Source organism: Hypanus sabinus, chromosome 19, assembly GCF_030144855.1.
Source record: "Hypanus sabinus isolate sHypSab1 chromosome 19, sHypSab1.hap1, whole genome shotgun sequence".
NCBI lineage: Eukaryota > Metazoa > Chordata > Chondrichthyes > Myliobatiformes > Dasyatidae > Hypanus > Hypanus sabinus.
In genome coordinates this window covers 28,266,361-28,284,716 of record NC_082724.1, presented here as the reverse complement: position 1 = coordinate 28,284,716, position 18,356 = coordinate 28,266,361, and the positions used below count along the sequence as shown (strand labels likewise).

Below are 18,356 nucleotides of genomic sequence, written 5' to 3'. Positions count from 1 at the left end.
TTGCTAAGCAGCCTCACATGCAGCACCTTGTCAAAGGCCTTCTGAAAACCCAAGTACACCATATCTACTGCATCTCCTTTGTCTACCCAGCTTGTAGTTCCCTCAAAAACTTGCAGTAGGTTAGTTTTGCCCCCAGTGTTTGCTCAGTGGAAGAACTCACTGGACCAGAGCAATTCAGGGCCTTGAACTGTATCTTTTTTTAACGCTTTGGGACTGTGTGTTTATTTTTGAAACTGTAACCATATGTGCTATATATGCTGTGTGCTGTTGGTAATGTGTTTTACACCTTGGTCCCAGAGGAATTCTGTTTCGATTAGCTATATTCATGTAAGACTGATTGATAATTAAACTTGAACCTTCTGTGAGTCAGACTAGTGTCGTAGAGCCGATCTCTTCACTCTGAGCTGACACTTCTCATAACGCCTCTCTAAACTCCCTTTGCCCTCGAACAGGATATCCTAGATGCCTTCTCTTCAGCCCCCTTCTCAGTTGTTGGATGAAAGAAGAATGTTTAATAATATCTTTATAGATTATTGGTTAACAAAGTTAAAAATAAAATGGAAAGAGAGGTAGGCTTACAGTCCAACAGTCATAAAGGACACCAATGTTATTTGACAATCAATGATCCCTTGCACCATCAATCTACAGGCCATGACACTCAATGGCTTGGGCTATACTATTTATTTTTAAAAATTTTTGTTACTATATGTTTTCAGCTATCATGATTATATGTGCTGAGTGTGACTGTTGATACTGTGTGTTGTGCCTTCTCCCCAGAGGAACTGTTTCGTATTAATGTGTGTGGTTGAGTGACATTCATATTATGATAAGCCCAGTGAAGAAATAAGATGTTCATAAGAAAATCAGAGGCAAATTATCCAAAATTATGTACCAAAAAAAGTGAAAAGGGCATTTATTTTCAATATGAGTATATAATTGTCACTGCATAATTGTGTAAACCCTAGTAAGAGTCCATAATGGGACCTTGGAAAACGTACAACACTCCAGAGTAAGAGTCACCTTGAAATAAAGGCAAGTTTTGAAGTTGAAATTTCCATCATTTTCAGTGCCAACAGAGTCTTTGGCCATCTCAGAAAAAGTGTGCTTGACAACCATGACCACACCAACCATATGGTCAACTGGGCCGCAGTGTATCCTGAATTCCTGTGCGTTTCTGAAACAAAGGCAGGTGTCTCAAAGCACTGATGAGGTATCACCAATGTTGTCTCTACAAAAATCTTCAAATCCATTGCCAGGCTAAGTAAATAACTCTCTTCGTAGATATCAGCACATCATTGAGACTTCAGGTACATTCTGCTGCCTCTCGGATCAACAGACCATATCGTTTACATTGATCAGTGCCAGTCTCTTGAAACAGGTACTCTTCCAATTTCAGTCACAGCAGGGGATTGCCTGGGGCACAGAGAAAATGATTCAAGAATGCTTGTAAAATCACCTTGGTGAAGTGTAACTTTCTTAGCTCTAGATGTCTCAAATTTAGAAGGAACATTTTGGGTTGGCACTGAGAGGTTTAAGTGGCTTTGTCAGGAACACACAGAAGCTCACAGTTTTTGGTGAAAGGATCATACTACATCCTCACATACCCACTTGCCCACCTGCTCAGACATCTCCTACCTCAGGTGTGACCGTTTATGGAACCCACATTGGCATCAATTAAACCTAGAGAACTGCCCAAGAAGAGAACCTGCTAGCAGCACAATGGAACTCCATTTAGCTGTACTATGTGTTGTAGAAAATAGTATCTATTGAAGATTGGGTGTAGCCTTTCAGCTAAAAACACAAATAAGAGCTTAAGAAATTCATAGATTATGGTGGGGAGAGAGCAGCATGGTGGTGGTAATCAAAGTGTTAAGACTTTCTGAGTGTTGTTAGTTGTAGTCACTTAGTTTACAGAGCTTAAGCACTGCAAAAACAAAAGAAATAGCTTGGAAATGTAATAGAATTCCAAGGAACATAATTTCCAATGGAGGTTAATCACTATGCTTTTGAAATCTCTGAACCATGGATAACCGTTAAGCCACTAGCCTAAAGCAGGGAGAACCCTGTGTTTTCTAACAACCTTTCCTTTCAGACAACCGAGAACTTCACTGCCAAATGCTGGCGAGGGTCTGATGCAGCCTGATGGCGTCCTGAAGGCGTATTGAGGCACACAGAGCCCAAAAGAGGCCCTGCAGCTCAATGACTTGCATCAAGAACATGTCATTGAATTCATCGTGTCATCCAGAAACAAATTAAGAGGAGTGAGAGCTGCCATTTACAGCAGTTCTGACAACAATTGCACTGATCACTGAGATTTAGGATTGCTTAAACATAACTGGCACCGAGATGGTCAATTCACATTGTTTGTGACAGGACGTCACTCCTAACCTTGTCTAATCTGAATGATAGAGTACACGAATATCAACTGAGGCTATAACCCGACACAATACCATGCATAAGTTCAGAATCATAGCAAGTGCTTTCCTCAAAGGAATTCAAAAGGTGAATGCTCTACATGGCTGACAGCTCAGCTGCATTAATATTTCATAGACTATGGATGTATCTGTGCAACATCTTTCAAAGCAAAAGAAAATTCACTATTTGTTTGCAGTGGCTTTTATTTTGTCATCCCCAGATTATTGATTGATATTCAGAAGAATCTTTTATTATAGCTGTTTCTACAATTTAGCTGCATTTTTCCATTTGTCCTTCAGAGAGAAAAAATAACTTTTTGATTATGGGTGATTCTCTCTTTTCATTCGTTCTTATTAAAGATTTTTCTTCCACTGGCTTTTCTGTCTTTTTTTCCTTTATCAGTCGATGCGGTTTTCAGGAGCTAACATGAATTAGACCACTTTATTTTTGCAAATTAGGAAATTCCAGCCAACTAACCAGAAACATCGGATAACTGGCATCAGAGTTGGGAGAGGAGTGATGGGAATCTGCTGCAAAAGCATGAATGTTCCTCTGAGAAAAATATTAAGGCCATCCTTCACTTTCAAAACCTAATTTTTAAAGGAAATTGTATTGTTGCAGGTCAACTTCCTCAGATAAAATATATTTTTCCCATCTGGTTGGTGTTTGTGCTTCATTAATTTTAAGGAAACAGCTAATTAATCATCAGGATGCTTTTTTTTTCATTAATGAGTACTTTGCCCACCATCAGCACACATCCATTGCCTGCAATATCACAGGCAGTGCATATCAAGTTTCCTGACGCATGCTGGCAGCAGAGAAGATGTTTCACCATTGGCACAGGAGAATTTCAGATAAGTGTGGATATTGTTGTGGAATTTGAGTTTAATGAAAAATGCATTCATCTGGTTTTTTTATGTGATTTATCCAGGTCAGCCAGTATACATTTGCGATGTGCAGTTATCGGGAGAAAAAGGCTGAGCCACAAGAATTGCTGCAACTGGATGGATACACAGTAGATTATACTGACCCACAGCCAGGTGAAAGGCTTCACTCCACAACTATTAAATTAATTAATTCAGCCTTGATGTCTAGGGAAATTGATACATCACCACATGAACCCACTGTTTAGCAAGTGACTTTACTGTGGCAATTTTCAGCTATTGTAATGTAATAACCATAATCTTTTAATGATATATGTAATTGTAACAGCATTGTTTACATGAGAGCATAGGCTTTTTTATTCCTCACCATCACTAATATGGCATTATTAATAATAGTAGAGCACACATGGTAGAAGTCCATCTCAATCACTCTTAGCTACTTTTACAAATTTCTGTCAGCAACAAGATGATTTGTCAATTTGCAATACCTTCCAATTTTCCTCACCTTGCATCAGGAGCTCCTCCATCTGCACATGTCGCTCATATTCTTTATGATCCCCACTTCTGACGGTCCTTGCCAATACATATTTTGTGACAAGATTTCAACCTTTCTGGTCCAACACTTTAGAATTCTCATTTGCTGTCTTCCTGTATCTTTCAACATATTCACAGTCATCCTTTGCCTCATCAGATGGTCTCCATTAAATCATGTACTCAGTCTTTCTCGCATCCGTGAGCCACTCTGACATTCGGAAACATTAAGACTGCCATGTGAAGTACAGATCAAAGTTTAATCAGAGGGCTATTATCTAATAACATTATCAGACTTTTTTTGAATAGGTTTGTTAAAACCCAACTAAAATATCAACTTTTGCCTCTTCACTGATTACATTTCTTACCTAACAGTGTGTGTACATGTGTATGTACTTTTGTGTTTCCAAAATCTTTTCCCCTGTTATGTTTTTACAACAGATTCCTATAAATTCTAGTATATACTGTATTTCTATCTCCACTTTTACAGAGTAAACCTGGGCATTGTAATTATACCCTCCCACTAGTAGTTGTGCTATAGTTCTTCAGTTTTGCATTTCCCAGCTCAGCTTACCACAAAATACATGAGTTCCACTCATTGCCACTTTGGTGTTTCTCAGGTTACTTGGTTTTTGACATTTAACTATAAATAATATTAAGCCAAAATATATTGCATACATAAGGAATGAATACTTGATTTTAAATTGCGTATTGAAATACATCCTGCTGTTATAATTGTCTCATGCCCTCATTTTTGGGCTGTATGTTGTCTTTACAACTATATATAATATTGTTGTATATTGGAGATCCACCAATATATTAAAAAGAGCTACATCAGAAGAGAATTGAACAAAAATATTATGAGGCTGTGTGAGATGACCTGACGTGATGTCACACTGTTTAGACTGGACTCCAGGAAAAGAATGGAATGGATTATCCCAGCACAGTATGTAATTATACTGAGGGTTCACGCAGTGAATTGCTGAAATTTCATTGCTAAATCTGGACTGAGGTCCTAATTAAACATTTCATAGATGTCAAATTGTCAAAACCGTGCTTAAATATTAAACTCTAATGAAATGATATTTGCAGTTTGAAATTGGAAATAGTCTGACAAATGTGGAAGGATTATAAAATAGAAACCTTGGTTTTAATATGCTAAGTGTTATGAAGTGTAAGTGTAAGTGGTATCGCTTGTATCTGCCACCTGAAGTTTCGAAAACTTCCAAAAGTGATACAACTTTGTGTGTTGTATTTCAGTGATTTGTGAACAGTGGATTCTATTGTTTCCATAGTGAAATTTATGAAATATTTTCATTTTTATTTTAAAATGGAGCTAGTTTTTAAACATTGGCACCCTGTTTGTAAATGGATGTCATTTTAAGAGGGGAGATACAAAGGTGTCAATAGCTGTGTGAATTTTGAGTGCTGTCCTTGCACAGCATTAAAGATGGATTTTTCTGTCTGCTGAGTTAGAAATCAAGTTTTACAGTCTCCTTATACAGCTGTTGAATAATTCATCATCTAGGTCTGGAGGGCGGTAGAGCATTCTTTAATGCAGTTAAAGAAGGAGACACTGTGATCTTTGCCAGTGATGATGAGCAGGATCGGATCCTTTGGGTTCAGGCAATGTACCGTGCTACTGGTCAATCACACAAGCCTATCCCTCCAACTCAAGTGCAAAAACTCAATGCCAAGGGAGGAAATGTACCCCAGCTGGACGCTCCCATCTCCCAGTTTTGTAAGTTATTAATCATATTTGCTTTACAATTGCATGCTGTTTGACTGAATTGTTCTTTTGGTAAAAGACTAAAGGACAAAATACTGGAATAGTTGTTTGTATGCTCTGATAGTACAGAATGGGCTTTCCATGTCCCTCAGGTATTTTAAGATATTTTAAAAGTATGTGTTAATGCTAGTACTTAAACTGAGAATTTATAAAAGGAAATTTATTTGAAGTTTTTTGCTGCTTGGAGAGAAACATGATTTGACAAATTTCTTTATAATCAATAATGTTTTAAAGAAAGTTACCTGAAACTTATTGGTGCCACTAAGCTACAAATTGTTGCTCAGTTTTATGCTTTCAGAATTGACTGTAGATCAATACTTTGTCTAGGATTCCAATTCCAGTAACATCAAATTTTGTTGAGCTTCCTTTTAGAGATACTGTGCATGCTTGCAGTCTTTTTTAATTGCTTGTGTTTTTGCTATCTTATCATTTATCAGTATCAAATACCATTCATAAATAGTTTGATCAGCTTGGAAGATCTTAAAATAGACAATGGTCTATAAGTACCTCTCTCTCAGTTTGATTCCTGAACATTGCACTCTCTTGTCTTCCAGTGCAATTCCCTCTTTTTGCTGATTTTATATTGGAGCCTATAGTGCCTATGTTTTACCACAGTGGGTCCCAGATTAGTTTCAATGTGGCCTGTAGGGCACAAGTTGGTGGTGTGGGTTATGTTGTACCCCATATTGTGAGGCTATCAACGAATGCACACTAAAGCTGCCGGAAGTATATAAGGTAAACAGATTGTGACATCAATGTTGTTTCTGACACTAACACTCCCACATTGGCGCTAGTGTCCTCCCTTAATTCATTCAGCAGCAACCATGCCCCTCTCCCCTCCCCTACTAAGACTATTAAAATGGAACACAAGCTGCTTTCAGGTTTGCTGCTGATGGAATGCTGCTGGCTGCTGCTATGATGCTACAAGTCACTATTTTTTAAAGTTTATTTTTAAAGAAACAGCATAATTTTTGTATGTACAGCCCTTAACATAACAAAATATCCTAAAACATAATCAAATAAAATTTAATAACATGCTGCAGAAGGAGATTTTAGAGCAGACAGTCAATGCTTGAAGATCTTAAATTAGCCAAGAATGCTAAAAGGCGAGAGAGAAAGATAGAATTCAGGCTTTATGCTCTGATAGCTTAAGATATATCTACTATTTGAGAAGTGATTAAATTTAGAGATGATCAAGAGGCCAGAGTTAAAGGTGCACAAATATCTTAAGGATATAGTGCCAAAGATGGCTATAGAGATGGGAATAGGTGTGACCATGGAGAATTTTGAAATGAAAGATTGCTTTGGACATTACTTAAACAACCAGAGGGGTGATGGAAAGACAAGTCCTCATACTTGTTAAAAAATGGGCAGTGGAGTTTATGATGAGTTCCAATATTTGTAGAGTAGAATGGGGAAACTTTCAAGTGGCAACATTGGAATAATCTAATATAGAAATTAACAAAGGGAAATATCAGCTTCTCAGCAGGTGGTGCACTGAGGCAGGGGTAATCATGTATTGTTGCAAAGATGAATGTATTCAGTCTAACCTATTGGTCTCAAGCTCTTGAGGTTAGATATTAAACCAATATTGTGATCAGCTAGCTGTTTCAGAAAGCAGCCAGGTAAGGGATGGAATCAACAGCCAGGGTAGAACTGCAAACAATGTCTTTGACCTCCCTGGAATTCAGTTTGACAGGATTTTCACCTGTGCTAATATTAGATATTGGAAAATACTGCCCAATAGTTTAGATGTACCAGAAGGTTCAAGAGATACGTTCTTGATTCACTGGAGGATTCATTAATGTGCTTATGAAAGTCAGTCCTGCGAACAAGTAGCATGTAGCTGAGGAAAAGGAAAGGGTCAAAGATAGACCCAAAAACAGTGGAATGAATGTAGGAATGGAGGAAATGTAAGTGATTCCATGATTATATTGATTAGGATGAAAGCAGAAATACCTATTCCCTTCCAGATGATGACATGGAAGAGGGTTCGAGGAAGACATTGAAGACTTAAAAGTGATTTGTGAACAGCCAGAATGATACATTATTTTTGTTGTAGCCTTACTGGATGTCAGTCACAATACGGACCAGAGATTTTTAAGTACCATGCCAGGGTTCACTCTGGGCAGATTATAGCAAAAAGTTAGAGGAATGTGTGAGCTTAGAGCACATTGGAAGACTTTGAAGAAAATAATTGATGTGAAATGGAAATTTGTACAAATGAGGAAATCCAGACATCTTCTATTTTACCAAGATGTCAAACCAACCTAAAAGGATTCTGTTTGGTCAATGTCCAGAAGGTGTGAGACCATTGTCAATTTATCATGCAAATTAGTACCAGGCATTCTGGCAAAGCTTTATGTTTCCTTCATTCTATGGCAATGTGTGTGCAGGTATATTTTGGACAGAGCTCCAAATCAAAACTGCAAAGTGATGAGGCCACTCTACTGGCAACATTGCACCTGTCCCAGAACCCATTGCAATGTGGGCATCACACAAAGAGCAGAAGCAATGCTACCAGATGGCTAATAATAGAATGTACTTTTGCTTATCCAAAGAATAAAAATACTAGGATAGGTCCATGGTGTACCAGGGAGTGCGAGGTGACTCATCTGCAGCTTGTAAGTCGGAATGGATTTTGATAAGTAGAAATGAGTTGTCAGGAGATTGGATATATTGAAACCAGCATCACAATAACTTCCACCCCATCACTGACCATGATCTGGATAATGGGCCATACAGTGATCATGAGCAACATCCCTTCCTCTGGCTGAGATGTTGAAGGCACATCTAGCCAATCATGTCTATATGTGTGTGAAATCCTGTCGTGCAAGAGTGAGAAAGAGATAAGTGTTGACTCCCATGCAATGTGGCTCTCATTGTTAAATATCTGCAGATGTGAACATCTTATGGCAAATGTGTCAGAGTGTGGTGGAAATTAGGTATGGATCCTATTAACATAATTTGTTCTTAACTGAGTAATTATGGTGTGGTGAGCAATGGCTGAGGTTCACAGTGTGATGCAGAAGATCTGGCATTAGAAGACATCAGCTTGGCTATAACTATGTAAACTTTGAGCTTCTAGCCATGACTAGTCCACTGATGTCTTTGGCAAAGCTGGTAGAGTCACCGTCTCACAACTCCAAAAAGCTCAGTTAAATCTTGAACTTGGGTGTTGTCTATTTGCACATTCTCCCTAGGATGATATGGGGTTCCTCCAGCATGTCGTAAGATGGGAACGTTGGTAAGTTGGTTGATAACTGTAAATTACTGCTACTGTGCAGATGAATGTTAGAATCTGAGGTGAGTTGATTAAAATATGCATGGAATAAAAATATAGGAGTAGTGTGAATGGTGGTTTATGGTTAGTTCATAGGGCCTGTTTGGGTGCTGTAAGCCTCCATATTGAATGTGTCTGTCCTTTACTCCATTATCTGTGTTGGTATCATCTGTACAGTGCTACAAAATCTTTGGGTCCATTTTTCTGTATGTGGTGCCATGCACAGACTTCTGAGAAAACCATATGCTGCAGTCACAATGCATTATATAAATGCTACCAACTGGATTTTAACTCCTCATGATACTGTCTCCCTGCTGAACTGCACATAGAACTTTGGTTGCAGAGTTCAATAATCCAGGAACAATGTTGGCGTTCAGCCTGTATCTGAAATATTAGGTGTAGGTTAATTCCTCTTTGAATCAGATTTAGCCCCAAGACTTTGTCCATCAGTAGGATTTTGGAGTATGGTGGGAAAAAAGAGGAAAACATTGCAAAAAAAATATTATCCGAATTAAGAGGATGCAACTATTAGGAAAGCTTCAGATACAGTCTTTGGAAAAGCAAAATAAGAGGACTTTTAATATGTTTACCTTTGAGAAGTATGGGTGTGTGCAGAATTGCCAATGTCTGAGACTGGAACAAACAAATCACATCAAGAATGGAAGATGAATTTTCCCTACACAGAGCGTGGTGGGAATGTGAAACTTAATTCCAAAGGAAATGAAAGGAAGTGATACAAGCAAGAATCAGATATGCCTTTGAGAAGAGTTTGATGCATTGGAGAGAGGATAGGAGAGACTGGGAGGGGATGGGTGCTGAATGTGGGGATAATTTGATTTAGCGAGAGAGAGAAGATGCAGTACATCAACACTGTCTAGATAGGCTGAATAGCGCTGTTTTTTCTTGCTGTGGGTCCAATATTAAAGTTCAAAGATAAAGGAAAGATTAGCTTTATTTGTTACATGTACATTGAAACATATAGTGAAATGCATCATTTGCGTCAAATCAAATCAGTGAGGATTGTACTGGGCAGCCCACAAATGCTTATGCTTATGCTGTCAACATAGCATGCCCACTACACACTAAACCTAACAATATTCCTTTGGAGTGTGGGAGGAAACACACACGGTCAGAGGGATGAACGTACAAGCTCTCTACAGACAGAAATGGGAATTAAACTTTGATGGGTGATTGCTAGCTGGCGCTGTAACATGTTGCACTAACTGCTACTGTACCAAATTAGCATTTGGTGTGTTAAATGCCCTATTTACCTGACTATTGTAGTTTCAGTTGCACCTTCTGATACTGTATTTTTCATTTTGTTATTCTTCTCAATGAAAAAAGCAAGGCAAGTATATTAATTATAATATTAAAAACAAATGAGAATATAGATGGCATGGTTAATAGGTTTGCAGATGACACCAAAATTGGTGGCATAGTGGGCAATGAAAAAGGTTATCTAGGTCAACTGGGAAAGTGGGCCAAGGAATAGCTGATGGAATTTAACTCAAACAAATGCCAAGTGTTGTATTTGGGGATTTTAAACCAAGGCAGGAATTGCATTGTAAATGGCTGTAGAACAGAGGAGTGTAAGAGTGCAAGTACATTGGCCACACAGGTTGTTTGAGTGGTGACAAAAATGTTTAGCATTGAGTACAAGAGATGGGATATCATATTAGTTAAGCCGTACATGGGGTAATGTGTGTAGTACTGGTCACTTCGTTATATTTATAGAAAGCATGGCATTAAGCTGGAAATGGTGTCAAAAAAGATATACAGAGACTTTGCCGGAACTGGAGACTTAAGAGATAAGGAGAGATTGCAGAGCTGGGTTTCTTTTCCCTTGACCTTATAAAGATATGTAAAATCTTGAGAGGCCCACAGAAGGTGAATGGTCACCTTATGTCTTTTTCACAGGGTAGAGAGGTCTAGACCTAGAGGGCATAGGTCCAAGGAGCAAGAGGCAAAATTTAAAAAGGGTCTGAGGAGCAAGTTTTTCTCACAGAATATGGTGGCTATATGGAACAAGCTGCCAGATTAAGTGGGAGATATGGTTACAATCACAATGTTTAAAAGATAGGTACATGGATGTGTAATCCTGAGTTTCGGCCAGCATATGTTTGTCCAGGGGAAGACAACCTCTGGCCCAGCTAAACTGAGAAGTCTCATTTGTCTGGATGCTGCGTGACGTGTTGTCCGGTTACAAATCTGAACCTCAAAATATCAGACAGTACACCATATGCAATTAAACAATTGAACTTTATAAATCTTAATCTTACTCTAGGGTTCATAAAGAAAACAAAAAGAAAATGGGCCCATTTTAATGAAACAGTCTAAAGTGCATGTTGGAGCTCACAGAATTGTCTGTTCGTCCCCCATCGACCTCTTCAAACCCTCGCTCCGAGTCCACTCCATCCGCCAGTCTACCAGCTCTTTCCATTTGTGTATTCTCTCTTCATCTCTCGCCGACAAAAGACCACAAAGTGCCTGTTCCCAGACGCACAAGAAAGAACAACATCCCTCTCATTGGCTGGCGTTCATTCCAAAGCCCCTGTTATCTCTAGGCATAATCCAAACATTACAGAGAGACCATTACATTAGCAGTGAAACCTTTCAGTGTGTTACACTCTCCCCCCACCAAATTTAGTCACGCCTTCATGATGTTGAGATAATTCGCCAATCCTTCAAAGTCAAATCTAGCAGAGTCCTCTTACTAGGTATAGGCTCCAGGAAGGGCTCAGGCCTACCTGCACCTCTTATTCCAGGGACAGCAGGTGGTTCCGATGGAGAATCTTGACAAGCCCATTCCCAATCTCTGATTTCACCTGGAAAACTGGTAGGTTTGGCATTTGACTCTCCACCACACAGGGCTTAGCCGCTCAGCAGTCTGCCAATTTCTGCTTCCCAGGTTGCTCTGTGAGGACCCAGTCTCCCAGCAGGAGTTGAGAGCACCTCACCTTTTGATCATACCTTGATTCTGCCTGGCAGCAGCAACCCCAGCTAATTCATACACCCTCTTCAGCTCTCTTCTCATGTCAGACACATACTTCAGATAAGTCTTCAGTGGTAAGTCACCCTCATCAATCCCAGAACAAAGGTCAATGGGCAACCTCACCTCCCACCCAAACATCAGATAGCATGGCGAGTACCCAGCAGCTTCATTTCGAATACAGTTGTAACTGTGAACTAGATGTCCAATATGTTGACTCCACCTGCTCTTCTCGCTGATCTCCAGGGTCCCAAGCTTGTCTAGCAAGGTCGGATTAAACCTCTCGGGCTGGGGAATCACCCTGTGGGTGATAGGGCGCTGTCCTTGACTTTTCAACCCCAAGCATGCCCAGCAACTCGTGGATGAGCCTGCTCTCGAAATCCCATCTCTGATCACTATGTATCCGCCGGGGAAGGCCATAATAAATGAAATACTTCTCCCATAACACTTTTGCCACTGTGGATGCCCTCTGGTCCTTGGTAGGAAAAGCCTGCGCGTTTCTGGTGTAGTGATCCTTGCTGACTAAGACATTCGCCAAGTTGCTGGCATCGGGTTCTATTGATAGGAGATCCATATACACCAGGTTCAGGGGCTCCGCACTCTGCAAGTGGGACAAAGGAGCTGCCCGCATAAGGAGTGTTTTCCGCTGTATGCATCGAATACAGGACTTACACTATGCTTCGACCTCTGACTTCATCCCTCTGCACATTTTCCATCCCACCATGGTCCAAAGGACTCCAGAGGGCTAAGATACTCTCCACCCTTTTTGCCCTCTCCTTTTCATCCCGAGAGAGGGTAACTGCGCAGTAGCAGATTCAATGGGTGACTCACTTTCGCGTAGCCCCTCACAAACCTTTGATAGTAACCACAGAACCTGAGGAAGGAGTGCAGAGTGCTCACAGTCTGTGGTCTTGGCCAAGTGGTCACCGCCTCTATCTTAACCGGATATGTAGCTGCTCCATCTTGGAGACTGTGTGCCCAACATAGTCAACAGAACTGGCACTTGTCCAGGGAAAGTTTTAACCCTTCAGCTTTCAGGCGACCGAGCACCTTCAGTAGCCGCACTTCTTGTTCCTGCAAGGTGGATCCAAACACTATGAGGTCACCCAGATACACCAATACCTCAAGGAAGTTCATATCCCCCTGTGTCTTCTCTGTGACCCGCTGGAAGGTTGCAGGGGCTCTCGATATGCCCTGGGGCATCCTTTTGAACTGGAAGACTCCCAGGGGACATATAAATGCCGTTTTCTTTGTCAGCCTCACTCATGGGGATCTGGTAATATCCATTCCTCAAGTCCAGCACACTGAACCACTTAACACCACTCAGACAGGCCAGCACATCTTCAATCCTCGGGTCAGGTACGGTGCGCCTGTTCATAGTCCTATAGTCCACACACATCCATACCTTCCCATTCTTCTTCCAGGCCACTAGTATTGGGGGCACATAGAGACTTCCTTCAACTTACACAAATACTGTCAAACATCCTTCACCTCTGCAGGGGTCAGTCTCCGTGGCCTCTCTCTCTAAACGGGGTGTCCCCAGTCACCCAGATAGTGTGATAAGTGTTTTTAGAACAACCCACTTCAAACTCGTCAGTGGAAAAGACACCTTCCAACATCAACATCTTCTCTGCCAGCCTCCTCTTCCAACACGCAGGAACCAGGGAGTCCCAAAACTTAAATAACTCAGCAATCAACTTTCCCCCTTATTCCAGTAGTTTCTCTCCAGCTTGTCTCAGAGGGACACTAGACATTACCGTCACCGGGAACAGGTGCACCAGGGGCATCCCCCGCCTGAAGGTGACCTCCCTCTTCGCCGTGTTCCCGACAATCACTGCCTCCTGTTCGCCTGTACAACCAAGGGCTTCTGCAATTCAGTCCTCACCAGTACCCCAGCAGGAAATCCCAGCTTCCCCTTGTGGTCTTCCGGAATGTCCACTAAGAGGGCTTCCCCCCTCAGGCACTCTGGGAAATTTGGGGGTCCCCATCACTCTCGCTACTTCCCCAGGCCGTACCACCGTTGGCTTCGACTGGATGAACCACGCAGTCCCTCGACTAATGTTGGTATCCAGCCCATTGCAGCCATGCACTTTCTCAAAAGCAGCTCGAAACACCGGGTGCACGGACAATGTTCCCAGAAAGCTCTCACCTGCCTCCTCCTTGCAGGCCCCCATGAGCCTCCTCACAAGAGGAGTGTTGGTTCCCACCAGGACTGACACAACGCCCTTCTCAACAGGGTCCGGACAAACCAGCACCAATGTATCCAGGACCTCAGGCACTCCCACATCGGCCTCCGAGAACTCCAACTTCACTGATAAATAACCGTCGTATGGATAATCACTGGCACTAAGCTCCCAGATCTCCAGTGCCCTGAATGGTGTCAAAGGTAAATGCTTCAGATACTGGTTGTAAAATGAATGGTACAATAACATGACCTACGACCCGGTGTCGAGTATGGCTTTAGCATAAATACCCTCTATCCGTAGGGACACACTGGAGCATAGTCCCACTAAGCCTTCAAGAATCGGGCCTTTCACTTTCAACAAGACGTGTTCCCCCGAGACACCAGGCCGTTCCCTCACAGGGCCTCTTCTAAGTTTTCCCAACGACTCTCTCTGCTGAGGTACCCAGGGGCTCACTTTCCTTCTGGCGTGACACCTGCTGGCAGCAGCCCTCTGCATTGTTCGTCCACTTAGGGGATCCACCCCCCCCATCAGCTCTATCATATGGGGGGAGTCACACCCTCTGATAACAGGCGAAACATCTCAGTTCTCAACTCTGCCACAATCTCCTCGTCTGCTCCCCAGCGTAGGCTGTCCATGGTCACTTCGCCACGAGGGGCTGCTATTGAGGACTGTGCCCTATTGACAGAGCCTTCCCGTGCCTCCGACATGTCCTTCTTCTCTGATCAGCTCAACAAAAGAGAGAGGGGGGTGCATCTTACGAGACTGTCGGCGATCCCAAGCAGTCAGGTCCTGGGACTGGGCACCCCTAGCTGTCTGGTCCACTCTTAACTGATCCACCTCAGCCACCTGAGTTACCCCTCTGCGCCGCAAGCTATTTAGCTGCCTCTCTCGCCGAAAAATGTAAGCAGAAAGCTTCTCCTCCTCTTGATGCATGTTCTGAAACCCCACCATGAGCTGCAGTGGGCTCCCTGTCACACCAAAGGTGCTGTCCAATGCGTCCGGATGATCAGTAAGGTTAGCTGAGGGTTGGCGTGTTTTCACCATTCTCACCACAATAGCGGCCCACCCACTCAAACTTTCAACCAATCTCTTGTTACTTTACATCATCAGGGCACTGCCACTCGTCTAACAACTGAGAGGTCTGCTCCGCCCGAGTCTCTTCCCCCTTAGGGGTGGGCATTTTTCCAGGTGGAGCCTAACATAGCAGGGACTTTGAACCTGGGCATTTTTCCATTTATTCGCCAGAAAGTTAAGGGAGGATACTACCTCAGAATTCTCACTTTTCACCGGGGGACTGGGACTAATTAGACATTCCAAATCCGACCACCCTTTCCCCTCACTCCTCAGAAATGATAGAACCCTGTATTTGAAGTCTCCGTCCCCAGCTATAGGAAGCTCAACTTGTGACTCAGACTGCTCAACTACCTTCCCCTCCTCCTTGACAGTAGGGACAGGCCATGGCCCCACTTCACCTGGAGCACCAATAGTCACTGGCAGTTCCACCGCCGTTAAATCAGCACTAGTCTGAGCTAAAACAATGTCTGAGCCCGCCATTTTATCAAACCTCCGCGGCTACACTCTGAACTTTGCCAGCAGCTTTAACCGTACTCAAATATTGAATTAACAATTCATCCGGGATATGAATATCCACCCCACTCAACATGCACGTATTAGTTATCGATAGCCCCGTGGAGGCACACCAGCACTCCACCCTGTCAGCATCCATACCAGCACAGACTTAAACACACAACCCACTGGTTCAGTGCCCAGGGCAATCACACAGCATCCAACAGAATCAATCCCGAAGGATTCCCCCGCAATTGTAACCCTGAGGTTCAGCCAGTATGTGTTCGTCTAGGGGAAGACGGGCTCTGGCCCAGCCAAACTGAGAAATCTCGTTTGTGTGGATGCTGCGTGACGTGTTGCCCGGCTACAAATCCGAACCTCAAACTATCAGACAGTACACCGTGTGCTTGAACTTTATAAATCTTAATCTGACTATAGGGTCAGTAAAGAAAATAGAAAGAAAAAGGGCTCATTTTAAGGAAACAGTCTAAAGTGCACATTGGAGCTCACAGAATCATCAGACCCTCGCTCCAAGTCAACTCCAACCGGCTCTTTCCATTTGTGTCTTCTCGCTGACAGGAAACCATGAAGTCCTTGCTCGCAGACCCACAAGAAAGAACAACATCCTTCTCATTGGCTAGCATACACTCCAAAGTCCCCGTTATCTCTAGTCATAACCCAAACATTGCTGCTACGGAGAAACAGTTACTTTTGCAGTGAAGCATTACAGAGAGGCCATTACGTTAGCAGTGAAACCGTACAGCGCATTATAGATGGGAAGTGTTTAGAGAGCAAATGCAGGCAAATGGACTTAGTTCAGGTAGAGATCTTGTTTGGCATGGACAGGTTTACATGCTATATTGTTGTTTGACTCTATAAATAACTATACAATGTCGCTCTCACCTTGGTATCCTCATCCAACAGTATTCAGAAGGCTGTAATTTGAACATGTTGCAAGGGAGAATTTAGGCAAAAAATCTGATCACAGGCATTAATTTGCGGAGCAGAAAAATGAGCAACAAGAGGCACCACTAAGTACATTGATATGCCCTTAGTATAATTTAGGTACCGAACAAATCCTGAGTGTGCACCTGCCACGTAAAGACTGCAACAGGTGAAACGTAAAGATAATGCACTTTATTGAAGAAAATCTGGTGGCCTAGAAATTGGATCAGATGCGCCATCTGTAAATTAAGCAACCAATGATGTCTCCATTATCTCAGCATTTGGACCATATAAGTGCAGTTTCCTCCATAATGGATTGGTCTTGTTATAAAGGTTAAGTAAGGACCCCACACCGCAACCACAACTGGAGCCTCCAGTCAGGGCTTTTAATCATTTTTTTCCAATTTGCAGTTTATCATCAAGTGGGCAAAAAAATCTGCATTTTAAATGACAGCTATTAGCAGAGGTTCTCTTGGGATGATCCCCACTATTTGGAAAAAAAAATCACTTTGGGCAGCATGGTCTCCAGGCGCTAAATGTGACCATCTCCACCTGCTGGATTGCTGTAGTTTCTGAGTCATGAAACCCAAGCTTGTTGACCAGCTGTCCAGCACATCCAGCATTTCTCTTTACTTACTCTTAAGGTTGGTCAGTAGAGTGAGCCCTAAGAACCAGCTCTGAATTCAGTGAACCAGATGTAGAGCAGATACTGAGCCTTGGCACCACTGTCATCAGCTACAGATTGTGGGCAACATTTCATCACCTAAACCTTAACCTCTGACCTGAGGATGATACTGCCTGCCAGCTGCATTTTCCTCAGGTCAGAACTTGCGTTAACCTCTCGTGTGCCAAAGTGGAAGAGCAGCCTCGATGGTTCAGCATCGTGAAAAGCTGTGTGCCTCTGTTGAGGCTGAATGAAACTTTCCTTGGGGAACTTTCCTTTTGGGGGAGCCTTGCACTCTCCATAGTAAGCACCTGACCATCAGCTCCACTCCTTTCAATCCTGGGAAACAGCAAGGAGGCACTTTCAGTCTCATCCGGTTGCTGCCAATTTCCTTTTCTTGTATATAACCTCAGTCTGCAAGAGATAAAGTTGTAGGTTTGTCTCCTGAGCTGTTCTGAGAATTTGCCTACTGTGATCACTTTTTAAGTTGTATTCAGATATGAGGTTTAGAGAAATGATGCAGCAGAGGTGAGAGTGAGGGCTGCAGCTTGTGTGGTGAGTAAAACGCTAAAGGAGGTAGTGTATGGCTCAGAGATTGTAAAGGAAAGGAATGCTGTGAGTGGTGAGACTGCAGGTGTCAGAAACGAGTCATTGATGTCAGTGCTAACACCTTTACCTTTACAATTCTAGTGGGGTTACTGGACTTTTATTGGCATTGCAACCATATCCTTGGAGCTAATCTCCTAGCATTTACTTCCTCAGTGACCTCTAAACACTGCAAGTAGAGTTGCCCTGACGGTTTTCTAGCCTTTACCAAGATGGATGTTGCATTAGAGAAAATAGGCTTCTTGCAGCTTTCATTTCCCAACTGTAAAAGTTAGTGAGAGTGCTTCATTGGACGCTGGCACATCTCTGAACATCCTTAAGAGCTGCAGGCTGCCTTTAAGTTACATCAGATTCTGATTTCCCCATATACCTCCACATCCGCCTGCTCCCACCCTCACACCAAACAGGCGAATATTCAATAAGTAGCGTGGGTAGTGCTGGCTGCTTGCCGATTCATTCCTTTGAGCAGCCTGTGCAAATTTCATGTCATCCTTGCGC

General features: G+C 42.4%; 1 protein-coding gene across 3 annotated transcripts in view; it reads left to right on the top strand.

Moving 5' to 3' along the window:
• The window catches only part of cadpsa (Ca2+-dependent activator protein for secretion a), a 465,102-nt gene that overhangs the window by 308,799 nt on the left and 137,947 nt on the right, over nt 1–18,356 (top strand). For all 3 annotated transcript variants that reach the window (XM_059944256.1, XM_059944255.1, XM_059944254.1), the window contains exons 10-11: nt 3,347–3,455; nt 5,359–5,571. In XM_059944256.1, coding sequence (XP_059800239.1) covers nt 3,347–3,455; nt 5,359–5,571 — 322 coding nt within the window. The remainder of the gene's footprint in view (nt 1–3,346; nt 3,456–5,358; nt 5,572–18,356) is intronic.